Source organism: Anabrus simplex, chromosome 6 (genome assembly GCF_040414725.1).
Source record: "Anabrus simplex isolate iqAnaSimp1 chromosome 6, ASM4041472v1, whole genome shotgun sequence".
Taxonomy (NCBI): Eukaryota; Metazoa; Arthropoda; class Insecta; order Orthoptera; family Tettigoniidae; genus Anabrus; species Anabrus simplex.
In genome coordinates, this window is record NC_090270.1 from 166939195 (window position 1) to 166958897 (window position 19703).

Here is a 19703-nt window from a genome sequence, read left to right on the forward strand (position 1 = left end):
CGCGCGCCTCTACGCGCACGGCCAACTCGCCCGGTTTTTAATTTTTTTAATCTCCTTCTTTGACCAGATCTTTTTAACATTTTCTTGAGTTAGGCAATGGTGTAAAGAAGATAAATGTGTCCTCTGTGCATGACTCAAAAATTAGGAAACAAATTACCGTTTAGGCAATTTCTTTAAAAGTCTATGTCCTTTTAAATTATAGTACATATACCAACCAGGCAAATAAATTCCCTAGCATCTCTCAGAATTTAAAGTAAAAAAATAGTGAAAATAATGAAGGACATTGACTTCTCTCATACAGTCAAAAGAACATCTATGAAATTACAAATATTTCTAGAAAACACAATGTACGGGTTTCCCTATAAGGCAGTAAATAATAATTCTCATCTATTCTATAATCATCATACAGTTAATAATGGTCAATGATAAATTTCATAAATCTGGAGTATACAAACTTAATTGCAATCAATGTCCAGCAGGTTATGTGGGATAGACTGGGTGCATCTTCTTCGTTAGATATAAAAATCACGTCAACGAGTCAAAATTCAATATTTTCAGCCCTGAGTGGGTACATGATTGATTCTGACCATTCATTTAGCTCTATGGAGTAAGATCTTTGGATCCTAGGTTCAAGTAATAACGGTAATTTATTCAATGTCTTGGAAGACATTTTTATAAACATAGATCAAATACGCAAACCAGCTCATATCTTAAATGAAATCTCAAGAGGAAAGGAGGTAAATTTACCTACTGAAAAAATAATTAATAAATTCTTCAGGACCAAGGATAAGATTGTCCGGCCCCACGGTGTAGGGACAACGCGTCCGCCTGTCACCCAGCAGCCCCGGGTTCGATTCCTGGCTGGGTCAGTGGTTTTTAATTGTAAATGATTAATATCCCTGGCCTGGGGACTGGGTGTTTGTGTTGTCCTTAACATTCCTTTCCTCACATTCAACACTTTACACTTCCTTCATTCCAATTACATGCAGGTTCATATCACATGGTGCAAGTAGGGACAAAAGATCTCTATAGGTCGACGCCCCGAACAAATAGCATTTTTTTTTTTTTTAAGCATAAGATTAGATCAACATACTCTCTTACCTCTCCCTCTGGATCAAACTCTTCACAATTTCCTCTTCATGATAGCTCCTATCACAAGAGACTTCCTCGTACCACACTTAGTTAGTGCTAGCACTCAAGGGGAGCCAGACCGCATGGGACTGGTAAGGATGTGAGTAACCTGATGTGCTCACACATTTGTCAAAGTTTCATTATGTCTATTTATTTTTTGGTTATAGAATCATTTCCTATTTTTAGGCTCTCATTGTCAAATTGTGGCACAACCCTCCAATCAACTTGAGAAGACTGAATCAGAGATTCACCTACTTACTCCACTCATGACACAGCATCGAGCCTGTGCATTCTCTAGAAAGTTATACACCAGTTAAATAATGTATGACCGAGCTCGATAGCTGCAGTCGCTTAAGTGCGGCCAGTATCCAATAATTCTAAATGGTAATTCTACATTCCCATGGAGGGAATTAGATATTTTTCCACCAATAGAGCATATCAAAAATTAGATGTATGGCTTTTCAGGCGTTTGCTCTATTAACCAGCATTTCGTCTTAGGTCTGACACTAGACTCGTCATAGTGGGATGTGTCAGACCCTACCCACTGATGCTGGGGTGTATGAAGGTGAATTATTATTTATTTATTTATTAGAAGGTTATTTCATTCCTACCCTATGGGTAGGCGGGCCGTCAGCTATACAAAGTAGCTCTTAGGCCGTGTACAATATATATATATATATATGTAAAAGATAATCGAATGCTTAGTGGTATGTATAGACATACGCAAGGGAAAAGTAGGAGGATAACGAATTAGGATACACAGTTATACAGATAGGTACAGAATAGGATAACAAAATGATGAATATACAACGAAGAGAACATGTTTGCATCATAGGGTATACGAGCAAGAGTTCATATAGTCCATTGGGCGTCAATGCACTGACAACATAAGCACTGCACTAGTCAAGTTCACAACATTCCGAGTAGGAAATGAATATAACGTGCACTGACAATTGTTACAAATAACAGACGAAATTGCAGAAATAAAGGAAAGACAACACTGAATATAAAGAATATGGAAGAAAAGTCGGTTGAATAACGTTCAAGAACACCAATTGCTAGCTTAAGCAAGTCCACATAACGTAAAGAAAGAACGTGCCGCAGGTAGAATGTCAATCGGCACGAATAAATGCACTGAGAAAAACAAACAGAAATTAGAAGCACACGCATTACCTTGTGGCACTGCAGAAAAACGAAACAGAAACACTGTCACATAATACGATATGTCCTCACTTCGGAAGAAAAACATAAATAATAATAATAATAATCATAATAATAATAATAATAATAATAATAATGAACAAGATAAGAACTAATGGGACGGAAAGTTCGTTTGCTTGTGCCAGAGTAGAAACAGAGAAAAATTCGTGATGATAATAATAATAATAATAATAATAATAATAATAATAATAATAATAATAATAATAATAATAATAATAATAATAATAATAACAACAAATAAAATAATAAAATAATAAACAATAGACGGACACTGGTCGTGCTGCAGAAATATAGGCTGCACCACTGTGCGCAGGAGCATCATAGAATTGAAAAATACAATTTTAGCTTGTGACAGGACAGTGGTGGAGAGAGGGAGTTGGGGTGGGGGTGGGGGGGAGCTATGTGATGGGGGGAGGAAAGAGATGAAAAATCTGGAGTGTGCGACAGTCGTTAAGAATGGCATCAGCTAAAGGGGATAAGGACAGGGCTTCGGTGATGATAGGATTGTGATTACAGGTACCTTTGGTGAGTTAGTTGAGGCGTAGAGAGAGAAGGTGACCAAGGATAGTGGGGAAAGAATAAAGTGTTTGAAAGGTAGCAGAGGGAGTGTCAAGGGGGAGGCGATGTGCGATTCATAGAGCATGTCTGTCAAGTTTCAAGAGCTGAATATACTGTCGAACATGAGCAGTCAACCAAGTCAGGGAGGCATAGGTGACGACAGGACGGATAAAGGATGTGTATATATGGATAATATGGGAGGGTCGAAGACCCCAGGTATGCCCAGTGAGCAAACGAAGGGCACGGAAGCGAGAAAATGCCTTTTTATAGATATTATCAAGATGATGGTTCCATTGGAGGTTATTTTGAAAGGTAATGCCTAAATATTTTAATAGATTAGTCTCCGCAAGGGGTGTATTGTACATAGTTAGTAGAACTCGACGACGGGGGCGGCAAAGACGGAATTTTTTACGGAAAACAATAAATTGAGTTTTAACAGGATTAACAGACAAATGCCAGGATTGAAGCCAGGTTTCGAGGGTAGTGAGGTAGGCTTGAAGTTGAGTAGTTAATGTGTTAGTCGTGGTGGAAAGGGCAAGAATAGCTAGATCATCTGCATATTGATACAGGCGGAGAGGAGGATCAGGATGGGGAATATCATGAGTGAAAAGGATATACAGCACAGGTGAAAGTGGAGAACCTTGTTGAACTCCGGAAGTCATAGGGAAAATATAAGAGGAGGTGCCATGAATTAAGATACGAGCTGTACGGGAGCGAAGATAGTGATAAATAAAACGAATAAGAGTAAGAGGAAGCGGTAAATGGCGCAATTTAAACAGTAAGCCGGAGTGCCACACAGTATCAAAAGCTCTATGGACATCAAGACACACCAGTGCAGCAGTTTTCCGAGGGCGTGGAAATGAATTTAGGGATGACGTAATATGAAATAAATGATCCTGGGTTGAGAAATTTGATCGGAATCCTGCTTGTGAGATAGGGAGGAGGTTGAGGGAAGTAAGATAGCGAGATATACGACGTGATAAGAGAGCTTCTAAAATCTTAGATAAGATGGGTAAAAGACAAATAGGCCTATAGGAAGAAATATCGGAAGGAGGTTTGCCAGGCTTGAGGAAGAGAAGTACGTTAGCTCATCCCCAATGAGAAGGATAAATACCAGTATAGAGCATAGTAGTATAGACTGAACTGAGGAGATCGAAGAGAATGGGTGGAGCTTCACGGATGTGACGGTACATTATGGAATCAGATCCGGGGGCAGTATTTTTCCAATGTTTAAGGAAAGTACGGATTTCATGAGGCGTAATAGGGGAATTGAGTGGGTGAGTATAATCAATATTTGGATAATGATGAAAGGAGGGTTGAAGTTCAGGACGATCTGGATGACTATAATGGTTAATTATGGGCTCGTCAGGATGGTAGAGTGTAGGGGAGAAGGAGGGAGAGAAGACTTTGGAAAAATGGTCAGCAAACAAATCAGCTTTTTCCTTATCAGTAGTAGGGGGGTGCGGAAGATGATGAATGGAGTAGGTGGGGTGGGATTTTGTGTGCTGCGTCAAACGTTTGAACGTCTGCCAAAAGCATCGAGAGTTCTGTTCGTCGGAGAGTTCATTACAAGCTGTAGTCCATTGCTTTCGCTTAATAGCTTTGATATAGGAGCGGACATGTCGTAAGGTTTGGCGATGTTGAGTCAAGGTGGTAGGGTCACGAGTTCGAAGATAGTGATGATACAGGTCATGTGCTAAATGCAGTAACTGGAGTCCTTTTTGAGGAATAGGGGGCTTGTTAGGATGATAGGAATGGCGGGGAATGTGCAAGTGATCAGCTGTAGTGAGTGCATGTTCTAGGAGTGTTATGAGAGAGAGAAGATTCTGGGAGGAAGTAGGGGAGGGGGAGTTCTGAATAGTCTGTCGATATGCTGTCCAGTTAGTCTGATTGTAGTGTCTAGTAGGAGGGGGCGGGGTGGGGGAGAATGAGGGTGGGGGAGGACACCGGGAATGGTAATGAGGGCGGTGTATGATCACTACCGATTTCTAAACATTTAGCAATAATTGGAGATAGAGAAAAAGAAGGAGATAGGATAAGAACGTCTGGTGTGGTGTTGGATCGTGGTAGGGTAGGGAAGGGGAAAGGTAGTGATGTGCGCGAGAAATGCTTGGACTCGCGAGAATCGAGTCTGGCGAGTCCAAGCCTCGCCGAGTAACCCGTGCGAAGTACTCGAGTCTCCACAGTGACGTCACGATCCATAACTGTGACCTGTTGCCGAGCAGTCGGAAGAAATGCCCCAATCATTAAATACTATTACAACAGCTACGTAAATGATGCCCATAACGTGAAACACGCGGGTGTATGACGGTAACTTATTTGTTTCGAAATGCCATTCGTTTAGTTTGTCACACAATGTTCTTCCTTTTCTCCTTCGTCTATATTTAGTTGGGCGCGTTCATTATAGCACCTCTGTAGCGTAACGGTTAGTGTTACTAACTCCCATCCTTGGAAGCCTGGGTTCGATTCCCCGTACCGCCAGAAATTTTAGAATGTCCGGAAGGCTGGTATGTGGTTGAAATGGTACATGCAGCTCACCTGCAATGGGGGTTTTCCCGAAAGGAGCTGCACCACCTCGGGATGAGGATATGAGTTTGCATATTTGCATTATATCGCCCAGTAGGTTAGCCTTTGGTAACTTGAGATACGGAGTAAAGATTAGGAACATGATTTAACTATTCATTGTAGGCTTCCTTCCCTCTTCCTTGTCTATCCCTCCCAATCTTCCCATCCCCCACCAAGGCCCTTGTTCAGCATAGCAGGTGAGGCTGCCTGGGCAAGGTACTGATCATTCTCCCCAGTTGTATCCCCGACCCATTGTCTCACGCTCCAGGACACTGCGCTTGAGGCGGTAGAGGTGGAATCCCTGGCTGAATCCGAGGGAAAAACCAACCCTCGAGGGTAAGCAGATTAAGAAAGAAAGCAATCTAGCTGTATCCCTATTTCTTCTTCTTCTTAATCTGCTTACCCTCCAGGTTCGGTTTTTCCCTCGGACTCAGCGAGGGATCCCACCTCTACCGCCTCAAGGGCAGTGTCCAGGAGCTTCAGACTCTGGGTCGGGGGATACAACTGGGGAGGATGACCAGTACCTCGCCCAGGCGGCCTCACCTGCTATGCTAAACAGGGGCCTTGGCGGGGGATGGGAAGATTGGAAGAGATAGGCAAGGAAGAGGGAAGGAATTGGCCATGGCCTTAAGTTAGGTACCATCCAGGCATTTGCCTGGAGGAGAAGTGGAGAAACCACGGAAAACCACTTCCAGGATGGCTGAGGTGGGAATCGAAACCACCTCTACTCAGTTGACCTCCCGAGGCTGAGTGGACCCCGTTCCAGCCCTCGTACCACTTTTCAAATTTCGTGGCAGAGCCGGGTATCAAACCCGGACCTCCGGGGGTGGCAGCTAATCATGCTAACAACTACACCACAGAGGCGGACCATCCCTATTTCACAGTTCCTATAACACAGTCGCTAGTTACGTAGATTCATCTGAACACACTGCAGACAATTGTTAGTGTGAGATGCAAGGTTCGGTAAGGGGCGCAATGTTCACACAATTGTACAGATCAGCTATACCACACACAGCTTTAAAAGCTTTGCGGTCAGGTATTCTTTGTATAGTCACGAGCGTACAATAATGCCCTTTATAATATAAATAGATTAGTCGAAAATGTACGTTTGTCCTGCCTGATCTCTACAATTTCACACTGTGTGCCGGTAAAATGAAATGGCGTATGGCTTTTAGTGCCAGGAGTGTCCGATGACATGTTCGGCTCGCCAGATTCAGGTCTTTCCATTTGACACAGGTAGGCGCCCTGCTCGTCATAATGAGGATGAAATGATGATGAAGACAACACACACACCCACCCCCCGTGTCGGCAAAATTAACCAATGATGGTTAAAATTCGTGACCCTGCTGCGTATCGAACCCGCGACCCCTGTGACCAAAGGCCAGCACGCTAACCATTTAGCCATAAAGCCGGACTGTAGCTCATAAGCACCTGTGTCCATACACACCTTAGTTTACGTTACAATATGGTTTTGTTGTGTAGGCCTATACATTCATGTAAATACGGCATAATGTACATCAGTTTGTACATTATATCACTGTGCATCATTTGGAAACGGACCCAATACTTGTCCTTGGCCTACCTAAAATATTAAGCATCGTGTAGTTTGCATACACGGCTCGCAGATAACGCTGCCAGCGTCCTCGGCCTCGAGTCCGGACTCGAGTACCTCGAGTTTTACGATCCCAGACACGAGTCTTCGCGAGTCCATTCGCAGCCCATCACTAGGGAAAGGAATGCGATTACCCCGGATATTCGCGCAAAGAGTATTAAAGTTAGTAAGATATGCAGGTGAATTATTCTTTATTCAAATAGTTATTTCATTCCTGCCCGGTAAGGGGCAGGTGGGCCACCAGCTAAACATGTAGCTCTTTGGCCGGTGAGTGAGTACATAAAAGTAGAATTTTGGAACACATACATAGAAGTATGTCTCGTACATACTGAAAACAAAACATAATCAAATACAGATTGAAACAGAGAAAATGTAAAACATAAACAAGTATATAACAAGGAAATATTATGTGATTTCTTCCATGTCAGTCTATTTTTCATTGATTTCGGTTGGCACACAAAGTATAAACGCACAACACATCGTACTGAGAGAGAAATGTCTTCAGTTCATCTTGACATACGATACGAAAAACACTATGGTGGAAGCAGAAAGAAATGGACAAACACTAGTGGAACAATGAGGACGCAAAAAACACAGAATGATTGAAAATGAACACAGCTAGAGATGATACTGGTAGTGTCATAAAGCACTCAGACACAGATATTGGAGGTCGGTAATGCAGGTGAACTTATCAGAAGCCTCTTATGTGGCACAGTCTGATAACTGCATACGGGAGATAAAACTCCACATTGGAATTAATGCCCGCCTAGCAATTCCAAATGGTAATTCTTCATTTCCATGGAGGGAATTAGATATTTTTCTACCAATAGAGCATATCAAAAATCAGATCAAAAATTAGATGTATGGCTTTGATCTGATTTTTCATATGCTCTATTGGTGGAAAAATATCTAATTCCCTCCATGGGAATGCAGAATTACCATTTGGAATTGCTAGGCGGGCATTAATTCCATTGTGGAGTTTTATCTCCCGTATGCAGTTATCAGACTGTGCCACATAAGAGGCTTCTGATAAGTTCACCTGCCAACACTAATTGACAGAGGGGTGTATCGTCAGCATGTTCTCTTTTCCTTTCCACGCTATTTTTTTTAGGCTGGGTGGCCGTTCTCATCCTTGACTCAGCCGGCCCAATCAACAATAATTAGGCAGACGCCTTGTTGGCTGTCGCCTTCCCACTATGAATGCAGCACTACTTAAGGGCGTGGACCTCACCCATTCGGATAGTCTCATCCGCCGGGCAGTTGATCCTCAAAGCTCTATACTTTGTGACCTGATCAGACTTGAAGACCGCGTTTCGGGACAACCTACCCAAGATGTCCTGCTTATCTACTATGACCTGTGTGAGGCACGGAAGCTCTTCAAGGACGGCGTCTACCTCAATGGTATTCTACATAAAGCGATTACACCTCCTGAAGGGCTTTTAACAGGATGTCGCCGTTTTCCCAAACCGGTGCTCGCCGCCACACGTCGTTCCTCTAGCAAACTCACCAAGACCTCCCCCCCTGTAGTTACCACTACGTCCACCACTATTACGCTTACCACCACAACTATCACTGCCACAACCATCACTGTTACTACCTGCTCTCCATCGGTCTCCACTCCCTTGCCCCCTCCGACTGTTCTCTCCACCGTTAGCCACCCGACTCCCATCATGTCTACTTCTCCTGTTACTATCCTTGACAACCTCTCATTACCTCCAGCCAGTTCCGTCGCTACTTTGGGTCTCGTTTTGTCCGGCCCCTCTACTGCTGCTCCTGCTTCTTCCTCGTACTCCTCTCACAGCTGTGTCATTCGGGGCCTGGACCCTACCATCTCTGACCAGGTTGTCCTGCACGAACTGCGACAGGCCGGCGTCTCAGTGCAACGGGCGTTCCGGATCTACAACGATGACGGCCCGACCTTTATGGTTCACCTGCAACTTCCCTCAGCCAGTGAAGTCGACCATCTCGTCACTAATGGTGTCCTCTTCTGACGGCGAACATATCGAGTAGAACGTTCTCGCTCTCAGCCACGTCATGCTTCCTCTCCACCCAGTGACCCTTCTCCTCAATTATCCTCGACTCCTCCATATACCCCCCCTCTGTCTGCTATATACCCTTCCTCACCTCGCAACCAACCTCTTTTTTACCGAATCTCCCACTCCTGGATCTTCTCCGTCTCTTTGCTACGTCCCTCATCAATATGACCACCACAGTATATTACCTTCTCTTGCAACAATACCCTTCCCCTCCCACCAATTTTCTTCCACACCAGCCCCTTTCTTTCTCGCACTAAGATCTCTTGTTGCTGTGTTATGTCATTTTGTCACTCTCTGTATTCATTTTCTCTTATACATGCACTCTAAACACTTGTTCATGCACTTGTAGCAATTCTCTGTATCCATTTTTCTCATATGCGCGCCCGAGATACGTTGTCAAGTCAATAAAATTCACCTCCTGTTTCCTCTGGTATTTGTAGGGTCTAGCCCGGGGGGGGGCTTTGCGGGTCGCCCCTGGGCCCGGCTTGTTGTCACGGTGTCCTCGAGCCTCTTCCATTACAGTTTCTTTTACGGTATGTACGACACATACAGCTATCATGTAATTTTCCCACTTTCTTCTTTTACACTTGGCCTAAGAGCTACTAGTTTAGCTGTGGCCCGCCCACCTCAATTGAGGTGGCAATGAACTTTTTGATGATGATGATGATGTTCACCTGCATACACCCCAGCATCAGTGGGTAGGGTCTGACACATCCCACTCTGACGAGTCTAGTGTCAGACCTAAGACGAAATGCTGGTTAATAGAGCAAACGCCTGAAAAGCCATACATCTAATTTTTTATCTGATTTTTGATATGCTCTATTGGTGGAAAAATATCTAACTCCCTCCATGAGAATGTAGAATTACCATTTGGAATTGCTAGGCGGGCATTAATTCCATTGTGGAGTTTTATCTCCCATATGCAGTTATCAGACTGTGCCACATAAGAGGCTTCTGATAAGTTCACCTGCATACACCCCAGCATCAGTGGGTAGGGTCTGACACATCCCACTCTGACGAGTCTAGTGTCAGACCTAAGGTGAAATGCTGGTTAATAGAGCAAACACCTGAAAAGCCATACATCTAATTTTTTATCTAATTTTTCAGTATCCAGTATTCGGGAGATAGCAGGTTTGAACCCCACTGTTGGCAGCCCTGAGAATGGTTTTCCGTGGTTTCCCACTTTCACACCAGACAAATGCTGGGGCTGTACCTTAATTAAGGCCACAGCCGCTTCCTTCCCACTCCTAGCCCTTTCCTGTCCCATCGTCGCTGTAAGACCTATCTGTGTTGGTGCGACGTAAAACAACTAGCAAAAAAAAATAATGTATGCATAACTTTTTCATCCCATTGCCAGTAACATCAAAGACTACAATTTGTCTTATTTTAAAGATACAATTTTAATTCTTTTTTCTCTATTTGTTTTACGTCGCACCGACACAGATAGGTCTTACAGCGACGATGGGACAGGAAAGGGCTAGGAGTGGGAAGGAAGCGGCTGTGGCCTTAATTAAGGTACAGCCCCAGCATTTGCCTGGTGTGAAAATGGGAAACCACGGAAAACCATCTTTTATAGCAATCTTATCACTTGTTCATAACAGACTGTTGCTTTGTTCATTTTAATTATAACAGAAGCCTTCTAATGTCAATATCACTAATACTTTCACCAATTGTATATTTCCTCTCTCATTGTAATATCTTTAAAACTAACTTCATTACAAGTCTTTTACCATATGTTAATTTTATTTCAAGTCTCTCCAGGGTTTTAAAAAAATATTTATTTCATGTATATGTAAATCAGGTGCCTGATTCCATTTTAAGGTTAAGATAATGGCTGATGATGCCTGAATACAAGGTGAAACATGTACCATTTTAGTTAACATGCCAATGTAAATCAACTAACACAAGACTTATTGTATTGATTAGGTGGTCAAATTAATAAATTAACTTATTGTTATTATTCCAATTAAGTGGTATGTTCCGAGGTGTCTGTGGAGAGATGGCGTGGGAGGACATCACTAGACGAATAATTTTGAGTGGTGTCTTTAAAAGTATGAAAGATCACAATATGAAGATAAAGTTGGAATTCAAGAGGACAAATTGGTTCAAATATTCGTTTATATGAAGGGGAGTTAGGGATTGGAATAACTTACCAAGGGAGATGTTCAATAATTTTCCAACTTCTTTGCAATTATTTAAGAAAAGGCTAGGAAAGCAACAGATAGGATATCTGTCACCTGGGCAACTGTCCTAAATGCAGATCAGTAGTAACTGATAGATAGATTGATTGACTGATTGATTGATTGATTGAACTCTTGCTAATGTTGAAAATGATTAATAAAACCAACAATCCTAGAACTGATTATCAGTCACCATCATTGCGATTGAATAAATGCCTTAACTATCTTGTCTGTCTCTCTTAAAGTAATATTCTAATAAGCAAAATCTTTAAAATTTGTAATAATAAAGATTGACAATGAGGAGGGTAAGTAGTAGACTACAATAGATCTGTTGAATTGTTGAGTCTTATGATAAGGAAGCTGGCTGAGATTCTCTACAATATTCCATGGGCCTAAATAAACAGCGAAGCTTGTACCACAAGTCAGTCACATAATCGGCTAGTCTGAGCTATTCATATGGCTATGTTGAGTTCAGTGCAGCGTATTAGTTGTGGAGAGTGAACTGGTGCAGGAATGACACTACGCTGACAGGGGCCTGGCTGGAAATCAAAAGTTCCATACACTGGAGTGCTGTGTGTTAAAACAAACAGTGTGAATAAATTTAGTCTATGGTAAAAGTGCTACCTCTCTAATAGTTATTTTAGATTTTATAGACCTTTACAACCCTCCAGACTGTACGAAGTCAGTGTGAAATTTGTTAGTTTTCCACATCCGCTCTCTTAGAGGCACTGACATCAACACCTTCTGATTATTGAGGGTGACAAAGACTTTCCACATTTCTTTGTCACTCCCAATAATCAGAAGGCAATGTTGTCAGTACCTCAAAAATAGTGGATGTTGTGACATCAATGCTGCCATTATTTTCCACAACTCCTTGATTCACCATTTAAACATTTCCTACTTTCCCAGTATCAGCAGTGACCCCCTCCCCATACTTCTCCAGTCCAAATCTCCCTCCCCGACATCTAATAACAAACTTCAAGACAGCCGCCTATTTGACTGGCTACCGTGAAAACATTACCAAATACTCACACAATCACCTCCCCATCATTGTGGTGTCCAATCCATAGACACCCTGTCCAACTTCATATCACCATAACTAATGCCTTGAAGATCCACATCCCCACCTCAATCCACAAACCCCCAACTCCCACCCAAATTCCTTCACCTCTGGATACTCTCCCAGTCTTACCTAAATTCTCCTGTATACACGCCCAGTTTGGCGCAAGCTATCCTCCCTCCTTGAACAACACAGCACCCCTTCCTATCCCATCATCCACAACAGAGCATTTCCAACCAAAACCCACGAAAAATTGGAGATGATCTCGCACTTCTGTAAGTGCGTCACCCTATCACTGCTCATCCCCGACTGGTACCGCAATTTACCAGAATTTCCTCCTCTCCCCCTTCCTCCAACCTTCTTGTATTCATACATTCACATCTCACCTCCTAAGCACCCCTATGACCATCACCGACATTACCGATGCCTTAGCCTGCACCAATGACACAGCTCCAGGTCCAGTACTGCCATATCTGTCAACCCCAACTGAACTCCTAACACTCCCAGGATCCCTATATAATGCTTACCTCCGGTTTCTACCCAACCTCCTGAAAGAGATCCTCAATGCTCCTTTTCCCCAAATCTGGAAAAGAGCTGTCTGTCTTGGACTCCTACAACCCCATCTGCCTCATCACAATCCTTGCCAAGACCCTTGATAAAATCCTAATCTGCTAGTTACACCCCTACCTGAAGTCCCTTCACTTACTAACCCCATCACAATGTGGATTATGCCCAGGTCTCTTCACCTCCCACCTGCACCTTCATCTCATCCAGCCCTACAAATCACCTCTGGTTTTAATCAGGCCTTTGACTCCATTTGGAATTCTACCCTCATTTTTAAGCCCTCATTTTCTTCACATTTCCAACCTCCTATATCCAATTCTTCACCACCTAGTTTGGCAACTGAATCATCCGTATATTACTCAACAGCCACCTATCCCAACCCTTCCCCTATGTCCCTAAGAGTATCCCAAGATTCCACACCACGGATGTTGATAACATCTTCCCTTTCCCCAAACTGGACAACCACATTTCCCATCTCTTCCAGATTCCTTGACAAGGATCTAGATCCCAATAACCCTGTCACATCCCAACTCCTATACACTATGCTCAAATACCCACTTATACACCCTATTCTCACTCCACTATCACTGAATCCTTAGGCAACCCACAGACTGGCCACCACCATAAAACAGTTTGTGTCAAGGTAACCTGTCAACCTATCCCTACAACCCACTATGCACTCTCACCCTACTTTCCACATGATCACCTTGCCAACAGTAATTTACAGTACAAGACAACCTGCCGGTTCTCTTCACCATCGACTTATTCAACTCACAATCAAAACTATGTCATCCACATTATGGTTTGTTAATTGCACCATCCATTTCCCCACTGTATATAATATGATCCACACATACACACACTGTCAACATATATATAGTCATCCACAATCCCAATATCATCAGTCAAAACCTCAGAAAGTAGCCCATTCATACTCATCATGCAGTCCCGTTCATTAGTATGTATATATACTGTATATGTCAGTTGTTCCATGTGTGTACTTAGTATCAGGTTAAAAACATTATTTTCTTTCTGTTGTTCTAATGTCAATTGGACAAGTCATAACACATTCATGGAAAATTATTTGTGCTCGTCAGTATGTTGAGTGTCAAAATACATATGTCGGTGTTGGTAAAATTTACATACAATAAAAGAAAGAAATGAGATAAAAATAACAACAAACAAACAAACAAACAAACAAACAAAACAGAATCACTTTACAAAGGAAAAATTAAGTGTATCCTCTTAATTCAATACATCATATAATTCCATCATCAAATGGAGTAATCAAATTCAAACATGTTTCGACTCGTTTGAGCCATCTTCAGTGAAAAAAAAGGGGGGGAGGTTTGAAGTAATTTACATAATACAAGCTAAAAATGTGTAAAAAAAATCATAATGAAGGAACAAATGAAAAGACAAAAGAGAGACAGGACGGAAATAAAAACAGCACAATATAAAATATTTACATATCATATGGAGCAATAAACAACTCGCTACAATACAATTCAGTGAAAACAGGGGTTAATACAAAACATAATTGAATCTAAAAACTGTGTTAACCTAAGAAGAAAAGAAATGAAAACAAATGATACAGATGGAAACGAACAATAAGTGCATATAAGCAAGATTGTGGACCTCTTAGTCTAAAAAATTTTGGTTTTATAACAATTCGAAACAGGATGACATCACTGTGTCGAAAATTCAGGCCGAAAGTCTGCCTTTGCAGAAACAACATCACATCAAATGGCTAGGAGGAGAGCAGGAGCAAAAATGTTTGAGAAACCAAGCCTGAGATAACGTGCAGCCGAAATACATGTGACAAGTGATGGATAAACGTTGATGAAATTGAAAACTTTAGAACAGCAGAATTCGCAATTTCTTCTCAATCTAGTGGTCCCGTTGTCAATTATTGTTTCACAATGTTGGCTGGTTTGTTTGCCTTATTTTAAAAGGTCAGGAGGGCCGCGACAAAAATTCAGAAGCTGTGTTAGAGAAGATGACAGATGCATGGTAAACTGTAAATGACCATAATGGAAAAAATGAGTGATTTTCATGGATTAGAAAACAAACTGTTCAAGCAATATACTGGGTGGTCCACCAGCCCTTTGCGACCCAGTTTTATGCATCCCTTCACATTTACTACAATTCTGAAAAACATCGGTCCTTCTCCCTAAACCAGGGTAATAAAACGAGATGTGTGTTTACGGGTTAGAAGACAGCAGTAATCATAAGCGCCACTATTAATTCATTATGGGTACCTTGAATGAACCCATAAAATGAGTAAATATATGCAGAAAACGTACTTTAAAACAGGAAGTGGACACACAGACTGGGAGCATGGTACTGTATAGGCTGGGAAGTGGGCGCCGTAGGTCAAGTGTCACAGTAGCTCACATGGCAAGCAGGCAGGGAGATATGTGACAGTGGACAGTGCTTGACGTAGGAGGTTCGAATCCTGCTTAAGAATTTTTTTTAGCACCTAGTTGCTTGGGATGTGGTAAGGTTGCATACTTGATAGCTTCCAAGGACTAATTTGTTTATTTGACCCTGTACAAAACCGTATGTATTGTTGCATGGGGTATGACGCTGGTTTGGACGAGGATAAGGAGATAAAGGTCTGTGGCAGGTTAGCTACGCCGTACATGTTCCAAGCTTCATAGACCACAGATAGGGAAAAGTATGCTCCATTGGAACAATAACAACATGCAACGGCAGGTAAGTATGTAGCTGCGCAAACTCCCCTCCTTTGAAGCAATTCACAACACAAAGTTTATTCACTGCCTCGAGATGTATTCCAGTGATGAGTATGTGGATACGTTACTTATCTATGGAGAAGCTAGACAGAATGCATAGCAGGTACAACGCCTGTACCAAGAATGCTTTCCGGATAGACAACAACTGATGAGCATGACATTTTGGGTGTGGAAAGACGCCTGCGGGATCCTGCATCCCTGGGAAGGACACGGCTTGTTTGAGATCATCCCGTGACGTCTGCTGACAATGCATAACCCTCATACTAGCACACCGGCCATTGCACAGGAGAAGAACATCAGCTGGACGTCTGTAATGGTGATATTGCATACCAACCTATTTCACCCGTACCGTCTGCACTTACACCAGGAGCTCCATGGTCATGATTTCGATGTCCAGGCGACGTTCTGTCAATGGATCCTACAGCATATGGACACTGATCCTGCTTTTCTAGCGAGCCTCTTATTTACGGACGAAGCACGATTTCACAACAATGGAACCGTTAATTGCCATAATATGCATTACTGGAGTGTGGATAATCCCCAGTGAGTGCAACAAACAGCTTTCCAGGTACAGTGGAGCGTGAATGTGTGGTGTGGAATCATGGGTGATCACCTCATTGGTCCCCATTACTTTGAGGGCCATCTGACCAGCCAATGCTATCTGCGGATTTTCCAAGATGAACTACCACTGCTTTCGGAACATGTGCCACTCTTTGACCGCTGCAGGATGTGGTTTCAAATGATGTGGCTCTACCACACGCGGCGGTGGTCGTCCAGAACCATCTCCATGTGACATATCCTGATAAATGGATAGGAAGGGGAGGACCTGTCTCCTGGCCCGCCAAATCGCCCGATCTTATGCCCCTGAATTTTTTTCTATGGGGACATGTAAAACAACTGGTGTATGCACAGGAGCTGGCCAGTCCTTGTCACCTTAGACAACTCATCACTGAGGCTTGCCGATCCATTTCACCAGAGATGTTGCAACAGGCCAGACGGTCCTTACAACATTGCGCACAGCTCTGTATCAACCACGGAGGTCATCGGTTTGAGCAGGTGCTGCGTTAGACAACATAGATAATTGAAAACCTGTCACATGTTTCCTAACCTCTATCAACCCAGCTCCATAACAATGGCCCGTTTCAGAGTCAAATAAAAAAAAATGCCAGTAATACCAGTAATAAGTATACAACCTTGCCACATTCCAGGCAACTGGCTTTAAAAAAATACTTGCATGGGACTTGAACCTTCTAACCCTCGAGTGCTGTCAACTATCACACATCCTACCGTGTGCTAGCCATGTGAGCTACTGCGATACCTGACCAACAGTGCCCACTTCCCAGCCAATACTGGCCACAGACCATCATCTCCACATTCTCGTCCAACCCAGCACCATACCCAATGCAACATGGTCTCTTACAGGGTCATATAAACAAATCAGTCCTTGGAAGCTATCAAGTATGCAACCTTACCACATCCCAAGCAACTGGCTGTTAAAAAAATTCTTATGTTTGATTTGAACCCCCCACCTCGAGCACTGTCCACTATCACATATCTCCCCGCCTGCTTGCCATGTGAGCTACTGCGACACTTGACTTGTGACGCCCACTTCCCAGCCTAAACAGTACCGTGCTCCCGGTCTGTGCGACCACCTCCTGTTTTAAAGTACGTGTTCTGTGTATCTGTACTCGTTTTATGGGTTCATTCAAGGTACCCATAATGAATTCATCATGGCGCTCACGATTCCTGCTGTCTTCTAGCCCGTAAACACACATCTCGTTATATTACCCTGGTTTAGGGAGAGGGACCAATGTCTTTCAGAACTGTACTAAATGAGAAGGGACGCATAAAACTGGATTCCAAGGGGCTGGTGGACCATACGGTATAAAGCTGATCCCCTGGATCTAATGTATATATAAAAATAATTTAAATTATAATACATATTTAATATTCATTTGATTACATATTTAGGCAGGGAATCATACGCAACCTGTTGCGCAGAGAGGGACCTAAATTCGAATTTTTAATTTTTGAGGTTTATGCGGTAATTTTAATTTCTATTTTTATTCATGTAATATTTATAAAGCATCTTCTCTATATTAACAAAGTGATTCCAAATTATCCCCATTTCTCTCTCCCCTAATCTTTTAAAGAAAGTATATAATCAACACAGTCCATTTATCTATCAAGTTGTTTCTCTAATTCATTTTAATAGAAAAATAAAAATAGAACCTTTCTTTCTATTGATAGTTGTATTGGAACATTATCCTCAAGTCAAATACATACCTGGCACAAATGAAAGGTTATATGGAAACCTCCGATAATAATCTTGATCTTCCCATACGCGCTGCAACAGCTCCCTGCAAAGGTGCACACATACAATTGTATAAGCAAAAAGAGAGAGAGAGAGTGAGAGAGAGATTTTTTTACAGCGCTTCAAGTGAATTTTTCAGAACCATGGATTTGCTTCAAGAGTTTCTGGCTTATCATGATATAGATGCAAAATACTAAACCTGTCTGACTGAAGTGTGTTTCAAAATTTAGTACATACACCTGAGTTTCTACATTAAGACAACTTTTACCTTGGGCCAGTACATATTCATAAGACACTAGATTCAGTTTTCTCAGCACCACAAAAACAAACTCTAACATTTTGGGCATACTGTCTGCATTAATGCAAGATTTTCTACAGGAATTTTGCTATACAGCTCTGAAAAACAGTAGATTTTCTTGCAGTTCAGTCCTGAATGTTCTGGCATAAAATATTTAACTGGAAAAAATAATCAACTAGCACATTCTCATTAAAACGTATCACACATTCATAGTTCAAAAAGAGATCAAATGAATCCTCAACATCACTCCATTCAGGCACTTTTCTCTTACACAGATCGACGATACTGTCTTGATTATATCAGAATGGGGACATCAATTTGTTATGTATTCAATACAATTGTCAAAGGAAGATTCAGTAGAGGCCAATAACCTTTCCTTGGAGATGATATTTTCTTCTTCTTCTTCTTCTTCTTCTTCTTCTTCTTCTTCTTCTTCTTCTTCTTCTTCTTCTTCGAGGTGGTCCTGCCTGTTCCGGCTGCATCTGCCTTACTAACATTTCATGAAATGAACAAGTAATCTTAACATCCCTCCCAAAGGCCAAGCAACACATCAACGGGAATGATATTCATACAAGACTGTATTAAGTGTCTAGGATGTTCCTTCCCAATTAAGTAGCAGCCTAAAACTAAGAAACAGCCTAAGAATTGTACTCTTTACAATTCCTTGTCGTTACATAAGACCCGAAGCTAAAAGCTTATAGTTTCATTCACAACAACAATCTTGACCAGTCTACATATAACAATCGGTTTTAAATCTCCACTTGTGGTTGACAACACATTTCAACATTGGTTACGTCAAGAAGATGAAATTGATATAAGTGGATCAAATGAGCCCCCGTATGAATATCCTCTTTACCCAAGATTTATGTTAGAGGTAATAGATCCATTTTAGTTTTGCACATATTTTCAAGTTAAATAGGACTGACAAGTTTTAACTGTGTACAAAAAACCATTAATTTATACTTTCATCCACAACAATCTTGACCAGTCTACATATGAAATCTCCAGTTGTGGTTGACAACACATTTCAACATTAGTTACGCCAAGAACATGAAATTGATATAAGTGGATCAAATGAGCCCCCGTATGAATATCCTTTTTACCGAAGACTTATGTTAGAGGAAGGAGATCTATTTTAGTTTTGGACATATTTTTAAGTTAGAATAGGACCGACAAGTTTTAATTGTGTTAAAACACCATTAATTTGTGTTACTCACATTTATGTATTGTTCACATTTAAAAAATTATTATCCTGGCATGTTAGTCCTAAGAGATTATTAACGTTCATATACACTGACTGACAGAGCAAATGCAACACCAAGAAGGAGTGGTCAGAACTTTATGCCAATTGCAGGATAGACTGACATCACTGAGGTATGCTCATGATGTGAAATGCGCCGCTGTGCTG

General features: G+C 41.9%; 1 protein-coding gene across 1 annotated transcript in view; it reads right to left on the bottom strand.

Annotated features, from left to right (window-relative positions):
* LOC136875613 (uncharacterized) overlaps positions 1 to 19703 on the bottom strand; it is a 312390-nt gene that overhangs the window by 76584 nt on the left and 216103 nt on the right. The window contains exon 9 of the mRNA XM_067149147.2: positions 17970 to 18043. Within this exon, the coding sequence (XP_067005248.2) occupies positions 17970 to 18043 (74 nt within the window). The remainder of the gene's footprint in view (positions 1 to 17969; positions 18044 to 19703) is intronic.